Source organism: Acanthisitta chloris, unplaced genomic scaffold, assembly GCF_000695815.1.
Source record: "Acanthisitta chloris isolate BGI_N310 unplaced genomic scaffold, ASM69581v1 scaffold7532, whole genome shotgun sequence".
NCBI classification, from domain to species: domain Eukaryota; kingdom Metazoa; phylum Chordata; class Aves; order Passeriformes; family Acanthisittidae; genus Acanthisitta; species Acanthisitta chloris.
The window spans coordinates 85,692-96,725 of record NW_008661209.1 but is presented as its reverse complement, the minus strand read 5'-3'; the positions used below and the strand labels follow the sequence as shown (position 1 = coordinate 96,725).

The 11,034-nt window shown below is 38.8% G+C and overlaps 1 protein-coding gene across 3 annotated transcripts in view; it reads left to right on the top strand.

Annotated features, from left to right (window-relative positions):
- Positions 1 to 11,034, top strand: part of FAM49B (family with sequence similarity 49, member B) — a 44,178-nt gene that overhangs the window by 20,436 nt on the left and 12,708 nt on the right. For 2 of the 3 annotated variants that reach the window (XM_009070148.1, XM_009070149.1), the window contains one exon: positions 5,966 to 6,048. In XM_009070148.1, the coding sequence (XP_009068396.1) occupies positions 5,976 to 6,048 (73 nt within the window). In that variant the 5' untranslated portion in view covers positions 5,966 to 5,975. Of the gene's footprint in view, positions 1 to 4,887; positions 4,961 to 5,965; positions 6,049 to 11,034 lie in introns of those variants that run through there. The other variant, XM_009070150.1, reaches the window with a different exon arrangement.

Below are 11,034 nucleotides of genomic sequence, written 5' to 3'. Positions count from 1 at the left end.
GGGCATGCGTGCAAGACTTGTTTTGAAAATATGCCTTTGCTTTCCGCTTGTCTGATCATGACACTACACGCAACATCATACAACCCCATAAGGCTGTAATGGGCCAAATCACTGTAATCAGATGTGGCATTCCGTATGTCTTCCTCTGCAAGTAGGTCAAGTTTAAACCATGTTCTTGGCTCGCGCTCCGATTTCCCATAACCTGCTCCACGTGGCTTGAGTATTGTGCTGGAGTACAGAGCATGCCAGCAGGGATTCTGAGCAGCCTCACAGGGACAGTCAGTTTTTGGACAGAAACTAGTGTTTTTGTTCTGCTCTGATTTTATGATGTTGGATTTGTGGCAAGAGAAAACTTAAGTTGGTCTAAAGTGTGTATTTACTGAGTCTCATGCTGTTTGCCTAATGAGTTGCTTCTGAACACGGCGCTATAAAATCTTAAAATCAGTAAGACCTCTGGGAGAAAAAGCAGTTTGCACGTTTTGAAGTGTACTATATTCTGAATGAGAATACCAAAATATTTAGACAGAGGTTGGCAATATGAAGCTGTAGAAGGACAAATTAGTAGTGACCTAAAGTGTGCGTAAAGGCTGGACATGTGAATGTTTTGTTGCTAGTGATTGTAGTATGTAGAATTCTTCTTGATGATTACAACTTCAGTATGGATTTTGTTCCAGTTTCTCTGGAATAGTTGTGGGTCAGAAGGTGTGTTAGCACCCACAAAAGTTACGTCCAGTCAATGTTCTGAGTCAGCTATTTGGCTTCAAGACGAAGCCCAGCTGCAGGACGTAGAAGTCAGTATCAGTGGTTTCTGTTGTCTTTGGCTTTGCCAGACAATTTGTTTTGACTTCACATTGCTTCGGTTTCCTTGATTCTTAATAAAATAATGATTCTTACTGTCACACCACCTCCCTTCATGTAAACACGAGTCTTCAGTAAAAGTAAAAATCAGGATAAAAAGTCACGTACTGGTAGGTTGTTATAGTTAAACTAGTATGAAACTTGATTTTTTTATATCTTATGCTAAGAAGGATGCAGTTAGTGCTGGAACATGTCGTTGACTAGTCCTGATGTTGAGCTATCATTGTCTAGTCAACTGGAACCACGTCTGACTTTCTAAACCAGTAATTTTACTTACCTCAGCTGAAGTTGTGGACTTTAAAGGAAATTGGAAGAGTGCTTTATAAATTAATATTGGCTGGGCATGCCACAATGGTGGTTAATTACCAAGGTAAGTCTTCACAGAGCTACCAGACTCTTCATGCTGGTGGTGCTTTTACAGGGCATCAAAGAGCAGAAGTTGTCCCTGAAAGTAACCATAATGGATGATTTTGTAGACAGCTTCTCATGCTACATGTAAATTGTCATAGTCTTTAATATTAGAGCCAGTAGTGCTGCTTCTTTCCTATGTTTTGGGCACAGAAGAAATGCAAATAACGAGCCATCTTGAACAAAACAAGAATCTCTAGTAAATATTTTTCTTATCAGTCAGAAGCTTGGTACATCTCTGAGCTAGATTGCTTTACTCTAGAGTGATCCAGGTATTCTGCTGACACAACGGCCTCTCAGAAGCCTGTTTCCTTTTCCCCTTCATAGCGTTTCAGCTGTGTGCAACAGGTCAGCTCTGCTTGCTGCTCAGCTATACCTTTTGAAGGAAAATAATTTACAGAAGTGTAGAGCCATCTAACCTTAGCCATGGCATGTTGACCTGCAGCTGTTTCTGTGCATCTGGGAGGTTCCACAGGTGGCACCATGGTCTTGTTTCTAAAAGGCCATTTCAGAGTTTGAAAAGAGTGCTTAGCCTTGCTGGAAGAGTGAATTGTGACCTGTTGGCTCTTGCATTCATTACCTTGAATGCTAAGCGAAGAGAATGTGTCCTCCCAAGAAACGCTCGATAGATTGTATATTTTCAACATTTGTCTAAATTGAGTTTTCTACCTCTTTAGAGCTTCTTAAAGTCTTTCTTGATCGCAGCTTGGAGAAAAGGTCATTTTCACAGTTCTTAAAACACAGAAGGTCTTCTGGTATTAAGGGGAATGTTTGAGATCCTTGAGTAACCATTACAGTTCATTTTGATTCAAGTTTCAAAATTATTCTGTTTGTCCAGCTTCTCGTAGATCTCTATGCACTCTACGCAAAAACGTGTATATGGTGAATATTTTGTCCCTAAGAAAGCAAATTTGATTGCACTTCTTGTGTGCAAAACTGCAGTGTGACTAAAGTTTTTCCAAGATGTTTTCAGTATGCTGAACACATGAGGGAAGAGGTCTGTTACACCCTTCATTATAAACAAGTGTTCATGCAGCTTTGTATTCATGTAAATTGAAATATATTCCTATATCTCATCTTGTCATTTTGCTGCTGTCATAGCTAAAATTATTCAATGATCATCATCTTCAATTTCTTTCCTGTGCTCACTGAGCTGTTGCCGTTAGGTCAGTCGCATCTCCTGCTTGAATGTCACATCAACTGTTCTGTTGTATTGCAAACCTTTTATTGTGCTTCTTTATTTGTTAAACTTAACTCCCAGAAAAGAAGCAACATATTCTTCCTGGCAAACTTTTCTGAGGGATGAAGGTCTGAATGAAGGTATTTGTCTTGCAAAACTGAGTAGGGGCTCAATGAGACACTGCTCTGCAGTGACTATATGCTCTTCTGTAAACTTAGCTTCCAGATGTTTCAAGCCTGTAAGCATGTCCCTACTCTGACCTTTGCAAGTAATGTTATCCAATGTTTAAACCCCATGCATGAGCCTGTAAACTCTGAGGAGACTGGTTAATATCCAAACAGAGGCACAACCTCCATAGGGGCATTTTCTTGAGACACTGAAAATATTTTGGTGGAGGAGGGGATGGTGCAGCTGAAGGGGTGAAGCACTGCGGTAGTTGTAGGTATGGAGTTCTCTTTAGGCTGTTAACACTAGTCACTGCCTGTGCTGCTTATTTGTTAATGTTGGAATTGAAATATGTAATACACTGTTTTGAGACTGAGGTTTGGTTTTTAAATCTGAATCTGCAGACTGGATCACCATTGTGCAACTTCTGCTCTTGGGTCTTTATTGGCCCTGTTGAAAATATTTGTTTAAGGGTGCCTCTGTCTGCTCCCCAACAACAGGAACATTCATCAGCTGGAAAAAAGCTGAAATACAAAGTGGCTTATTCAGTGCTGTGTTATAGAACATAGTTACGAGACACAAATGGAATTTCTCTGCTTTCTGCTGTTGTGTGTTTACACAGGATTGGTGCATGTGTGGCATTTAAAGAGTGTACTAAGCTATGGAATAGAAAGTTTTGGAAAAGCTGCCTGTGAAGAAACATGTTTTAATGGAATAGTTTTTAAGAAGAGTTTCTAAACTGAACACTCTGATTTAGAAATTCCTTAAATAATGGGTGTTTCTTACGGACTCAGAAGTCTGATCTGGCTTTCCAGGAACTAAGTTCAAATATTTAGGAAGCAGGTCTTGCATTTCCTTGAATTTCAGGGAAAAAGTCGAACATGCAAAAAAAAGCAAGTGTACTCCTGCTGCTGAAGTTCTGCCTGTGATCAGCTGGTTACACTCAGTTGCTGTTCTAAAAGTCTTGATTTTTAACTGTCCTTTGGTCATTTTGTAGAAGTTGTTGGAGCAAACCCCGAGTAATTTTCAAAAATTTGGGATTAATTCCCCCTTCCTTCTCTAGCTTTTTTTTATCGTGTGAGTTGCTGAATCTTGGACATTTAGAAAAATAAATCATGTGCTGTTCTTAGTTTGCTTTTACCTCACAAACCAGTTGCATTTTTCTTATGGAATTGTCAACACAGGTTCTGAAATTTTGTTTTGCAAGACAATTTGTTTTGCATTAACATTGCTTGAGTTTCCTTGATTCCTAGTGTGATGCTACCTCCCTCCAGATAAACATCAGTCTTCCATAAAAGTAAAAATTGAGGAAAAAAAAGAACATATACTGGTAGGTTGGTATAGTTAGACTAATTTTCAACGTAGTTTTTTTAAATATATTATCCTTGAATCCAAATGTCAGATTGTTGTCTTAAATTATATGAAATGAGATTTTTGGGTGTTGTCTTGTGTTTGTCTTGCAGCACCACTCCAGTGAAGTCTTAGTATTTCAGGGCAGTTGTTTCTAGGTATATTTTCAGCCTCTGTAAAACATAGGAGGGTCCTTGAAAAGGCTGCTCTGTTATCATAGTGCTACGAAAGGTATTGTTTCCTGAAATTTGTGGTAACATTTGAAACCATTCTGATCATTTTTCTGATCTCAAGTAATCTAACAACTATTCCATTTTTCTGCCACTTTTCATTTCTTTTATCTGGGATGTGACAGCAAGCATAGGAACAACTGTTGAAAGTTGATTTTTCTCCTGGTTTTGCAGAAGTCTAACTTGTGTTTAACTTGTCGCTCTATGTGATTTAATGGGAAAACTGTTCATTGGCCACAGATGACTACTACTGAGAGACTTTTGAGATCTGCTTTGGATTAGGGAGAGATATTAAAAGAAACAGACTTATGATAACACCAGTTCCATTTGAGGTTGCTTTTGTCCTAAGAAATAATAAATTTGTTGCCACTGGGTTGCTGCAGTTATACAAAACAATCGCTCAGTCATCACGGGCCGCGTGTTCTTTAAATGCATTAAACAAAGATGAAAAAGAGCCAGTAATTCACATCTTTATTTTTGTCAAAGCTTATAACTTTTCCATTTTTTCATCAATCACTGCTCCCTGAGAAGAAAGGGCGTGGAAATGCACTGTACAGTGCATGTGTTCTGCTTCCCACCAGAAGGTGACGAATCCAACGGGAGCCCTGCTGCAGTGAGCCCCAGGCGTGTGCTTCACATAGGAAACGGTTATTGGAACTAAATTATTTTGCCATTTTTATTTTTAGGTTTGCTGGCATGGGTAATCTCATTAAGGTGCTAACCAGGGACATAGACCACAATGCAGCACATTTTTTCTTGGATTTTGAAAGTAAGTCTCTCAGCCCTTCACAGCTGGTGCATTTCAGATGGTAACAGTAGGGTTGCTTATACCTGCTGCAGTGAAGGCTAGGGGACTCAGTTGCAAATCTGCAATTTGAAGGAGTTGCATGTGTTTTTTATGTTCCTTTTTTTTTTCTCCCCTTCCAGTAGTAGCCAAGCCACCATCATGCTGCTGTGTAAATTTTCTTTCCTTGTGCTTAGTCATTTTGGGTCTCTGTGGTCAGTGATGTCCATCCATCTGCCTGCAAATCAAATAATCATGAAACGAAAAATTCTGTCAGTATGCCATGGTAATCTGTGCTGAGCAGTTGTTCACTGTAATCCTCTCTTCTACAAGAGTGAGTGCTGAATCATTCCTGATCCTGCTTTGGTCATTCATGGCGCAGCTAATGTGCATTTTTTACATCCAAAAGTCCAAAGTGAAACTGTCTGAGCTTCACAGATGTTTTAGGCACCTTGTGTAAAAGATCTGTGGCAAACCTGTTGTTAGCATTTTGTGCACATTGAAATGTTTTATCTCGATGGGTTTTTCTGTGATGGCTTTCTGACAAAATTATAAGGGCTGACAAAATTAAAGCTCTTTCTTTCTGTTGTCCCATCAGGTAAAAATCTGTAGCATGGCTAATGCTTGCAAATATGGTACTTGGCCCTCAAGGCAGTACTCCTGCTCAGGACACTCGTGCTAGGGTGTACCAGGACAGAATTAGTCCCTGGCAAAGCCTTCGGTTGGATTCTGCCCCTTTCCCAAGGGGGCAGCTGTGGAGATGTTGGTGACATAGTCACTTCTTACAGGAAAGCTGCACTGCTGGGACCACCAGCTGTACGTCCTCGAGGTGGGGCCTCCCTGCGCCCATCAGGGTGGCAGCCTGAAGGACGGGGTCGTGCCTGATGGAACTCTCTGGTCTTCTTTCCCCCACTGCTTCAATCAACTACATTTGGGCTGTTCCTTCTTATAAAAAGAAAATTTTCTTTTCTCTCATTCTTGTCTTGGCAGGTACCTTAACATGGGGAACCTTCTAAAAGTTTTGACATGCACAGACCTTGAGCAGGGGCCAAATTTTTTCCTTGATTTTGAAAGTGAGAAGATGATTTTATATATCTATTACTCTTTGCCTGCAGTAGACTGCATTTGTCATGTACTAAATGTATGTTTCATTTTGCCATCTTTCTAACTGCTTCGCATGCCTGAGCTATGGGTAATTGTTTAGCCAACTTTGGTAGAAAGCAACAACCTCTTTTAAAATGTAAAATCTTTATTTCAGGGAGGGCTTTCAAATACGTATTTAACTGTTGAAACCTGATATGGTTCTTGTTTTTTAAAAACCAAAATTCTGCCTGCTTTTATTCCAAACTTTAAAAAGAATTCGAATTATTTGAAGACTTACTGAAACTGCAAGGAGATACATGCACCTTAAAGGAATGAACTGAAAACAAAACCTGATTTTCTTCATTTCCAATGTGCCACTTAGTAATGCTGCCTGTAGAGATTGGCTCACAACAGCTATTCATAGCTCCAGCATCATCATGTTAAAGGTGCATATGTGAACCTTATTTGATTTGGCACTGAAATTTAACCTCATCCCTTCTTAAAAGGGAGTCTGAGTGTGTAGAGATGAAATTGCTTTTGAAAAGAAGAGACATGTAGCTTGTCTGAGCAGTGCCATGTGTTCTAGAAGGTTCACATATTGTCAGTATTTCTGCTTTTAGTTCTTCTTGCATGATACAATATAGCCTAAGAATGGCAGGTAAGTGTTGCTGGCTTCTGCTCTGCATGTTTCATGACTTTCTTTTGGGATGTGCTGTTGCTTTACCCAAATGTACATCAGCAAGCATAAAGTAAGAAAATTAATGTTCAAGTGCATTTTGTCCATGTAACAAAATACAATGGAATAGCATAATAAAAAACTGATGAAGTATTGCTATATGGGTAATTTGAGATGTATTATATCTCTTTTTCTTCCCCTGAATTATTTTTCAGTTGTGTTTGATTAAACAGTAGCAGTTGGTTATATTAGGTCTAATATGAAAGCAAACGTTTGGAGAAGTTTGGGTTTGCTTCAATGACGTTTAAAGTTATAAGTTCTCTAAACCCTTACCCTGTAGTGTTGACTTTTATCAGTTGTCTCTTCTGGATATATTGTTATTGGTAGATGACAGCCATAACAATTATTCGTAAAGGGAAGATTAATCAAGGGCTGTAGTCAAAAATCAGAAGGTAAAACTTGTTTAAGACCAAATCTCACATATCATCAGGACAGGTATGACTTAGGGCAGTAGGGAGAACTCATGTGGGAGACATTGGAGTTGTGAAGCTCCAGCTTAATCTGCAAATATCGAGCATTTAATTGGAATGATTAAATTCAAGTTATCTTGTTAGAACAAGCATAATTCTAAAATAAATTGCTCTCAAAATTGCTTTTTTTTAAAAAAAAATGTAGAATCTTTAGCTATCAATTTTGTTTTCAAATGCATGTTTTGAGCATGAACAAGGTTTGGCATGAGAGTAAGCAGGTTGCTGACATGAAATGTTTACATATGCAGTCAAATTAAGTGACTTATATTATGGCTGAATTGTTAGACTGTTCTTTATTCATTTTGGACCCTGTCCTGCGTTTGTTTCTGCCGCTCTACTGTGTATCCATGCTTCTTTCTCCTCTGTTTCAGATAGCTTGCCTTGACAGGATCTTGGCTTTGACACAGTCAAGATCTTTCTTCAAGACTTGGCACTTAATTTTGTGATACTTAATGTTGTGTTTTTATGTGGATGGGCAAATAAGCTCTGCATTAAACACAAATTTTCCAATTCTGTTACACCTGACCCAATAATAGGCAGTTTGAAGTCTTTTGTTCTTAAATCCATATATATCTTTTCAGTGAGCAGGCTAGTTAAGCATTTTTTGCATAGTACCATAAAGAGCTACAAATCTAGTATCTGTAAAGCTTTATAGGACTACAGACTTCAGATTTAGAAAGGGTTTAGATTGGTTTCTAACTTTTTTCCCCCCAGATACTTACCTTATTCCTAGATTCTATTGATTGGTGTGACTGACTATCAGAACACATGTTAAAAATCTTTCCATGAATAATATGAAGGGCTATTGGCTTTTCCTTGCCTCAACACTGGTTAAGCTTATGCATTCTTTGGTTACTCACCTTACCTAGTTGAAACAAATAGTTGTCTTAAGTATTCTACTCAAGTCTGTGCAGTGCCACATGAACATGAGCAAAGTGCACAGCTTCATAAGGACAGTATTGCTCACATAAAACAGCCACCTAAAATGTGGGAAACTTACAGCTCAGCTGTTACACTGGTGTCATTACTGTCACAGTGTAAATCCTTTCCAAATTTACTGATTTAAATAGTAGCAAAAATACAGTGTACGTTCAGTTGGTGATCTCAAGCTAGCGCTGACAGTATTCTGTATCACGTCCAGAGAACTTGGCCAGGTTCCAGGGGAGCCACAGAGACAGCCTCCTCCATAGTAAAGCTGATAGAAATGAATAAATTATTTCATCTCCAGCAGTCTGGGATTTTTCTCTCCCTTGTTTGTGAGTTTTGTCCCAGACACTTTCAGATGACTTGATATGTTCTTTCATGGGAAAAGTCTCAGTTTAGCAAACTAAACTGTGCAGTATAAACTTTTAACCCCAAATTTCTCTCTCTACTAGTTCTGTAGCCTAGACAAATAGTTTTTTTAAAATAGTCACTAATTGTGTGTCTCTGCATGCAATATGTTGTCAGACTTTCACAGTATTTAGTTCACATAACAGCATTTGTATGTTGTTTCAAGTCTAATCTTCCGTCTTTAATACATCACTGTGTGAGCATTCTGAACTCCAAATGTGTATTGCACCTTGTGCAGTAACATTCTGATTAAATTTAAAATTAATTTAAAGATGAACTCCCTGTTCACTTACGGGACCTCAGTCCTCACTTTTCTTACTTTGAATTAAAAATAGGAAAGTTGCCCTGAATAACCAGGAGTTAGCTCCCATGGCAACAATATTAAACCTGAGAACATTTGAGCCAGTTGTGCTGTGCTTTGTTTGTGCTTTCTATGGAAAGCACTGCTGGGTGAAGGCACAGCCTTCTTATAACGTTGTAGCAGGAACTTACATGGGCAGGGGAGAGGGAAATCCATGTAATGTCTGTCTTCTTCATCCTGCTGTTCGGGTGCCTGGCACTGCTGGCTGCTTTATCTTAGTTGTCAAGAGTAACTCCAGAAGCACAACTGCCTTCCCTGCTCTGTGCACTCCACACTGGGGGAAATGAGTTCCACAATTAGTGATTCTCAAGCAAATTCCTCTACCTTGAGTCCTCAGGTACATACTGAGGGATGCGATTCCCATAATGTGGGAATGCTACCTCCATCTGTTTAAGATGACAGCAGTGCTTAGGAAGAGGGACCTCTCCTTTTCCACCTGCACTGGGCCTTGAGAATGCAGTGCCCTGAGCAGCAAAAAACCCAGTTTCTCTGGGTCAGCCAGCACTAGGGCTTGAAGGTCATGCCTTTTAGCTCTATCCTAATAGAGGATAATACATCTTAAATACATCTCAAATACATTCTGAAGGAATTGTGAAAGAATTCAAGTTTACTTTTTAAATCTGGGCTCTCTTCTAGGTGCAGAAGAATTACAGGTGACAGAGGAACTTAGTCGGGACAAATCAGGTTTACAGATTTCTTCTGCTGGAGAGGACTAGGTGCACCAAAATGAAATAGATACCAAAAGAAATAACTCAGAACCTACTGGGTTTTAAAACTGATAGATATTTAGAAGTTTATAATAATCAAAGCAAACAAGCAAACAAAACCACCCCACCAAATTAAGTATAAACCATTGGTTTAGGTTTCCTGGAACATTTTAGGGAAATGAAATACAGTAGTTGGCTGATTACATCCTACACTGGCAGAGGTGATGAAGGTGTTGGCTTGACTAGCCAACTGTACAGGGCAGTCCTCTCAACTTGTATCTGGAACATGATTTTCATTTCTAAACATGGAGGGTCATAGTGCTGCAGCTGTTCTACTTGTTGGTGGGTTTTGAAAGGAGGAGGAGGAATTCTTGTGAGCCCTTCTGCTCTGGTCCTCCCAATGCTGTAAAATGAACTCTCCTTTACTACAGAGGGTAAAGAAAAAAATAGCATGAAAAATTAAATAGGCAAGAGATATACTCAGTGTGAGACGATCCAAGTGGCAAGTCTTGATTGCATTATTTAACAACACAATCTGGAATGCTACAGAGCTTCACATTTTAGTCTGTATTTCACTGTAGCATTTCGTGTTTGTGCATGAACTGCTGCTAGTCAACTGGTGCTTCCCTGTCTGTCTTCTCCCTCATTTTTTTGTCTTCATTTCTTACAGCAGTCTTCAGCAGCTCTCAAAATTATAAATGTGACCTTTGTGATGATCTGGAAAGCACTGGCCACTTTTAATCAATGCTTAATCAATGTGGTGCTCTTTTATGTATTTATTTCTTTTAAAGGAGTGACCAGCTGTTTTTTTTAACCTGTGATAATTCTTGATGCTTCTCAAAATATCAATGAAACTGTTGCAAGGTCTCTTTATAGGCACATTTGCTAATAATGCCCACTCTCTATGCTTTAAACCATATAAATAAGAACTACTACAGCAAAATCCAGACAGGCAATGCATGTGAAGCTTATTTTCTCCTAATACAAACTTGGTTTTCTAATGTGTTTTTCTAGTGTGTAACATTAGGTTACTCTGGGGTTGTTATTTCAAATGTGAACTAGTACCTAACTTCCATCAGTGTTAGAGGTAATTATACATGGATCATGGAAAAAGCACTTTTAAAAAGACATTTTCCAGACCCTTCAAACTGTACAAAATTATGAGGATATATTGTCCTTAGATAGCTTTTGTTTGTCTCTATAAAAAAAGAATCTATTGTTAATACCCTGATAGCTGGCATGGGGAATAGTGGATTAAAATACAATGAGATTTATTTCAAAACTAATTTGCCCATATAACCAGAGAAGTGGGGATTTTTGTGTTAAGTGCATCAGTAACTAAGAGTTACTTTTTTTAAAATATCAGTCTA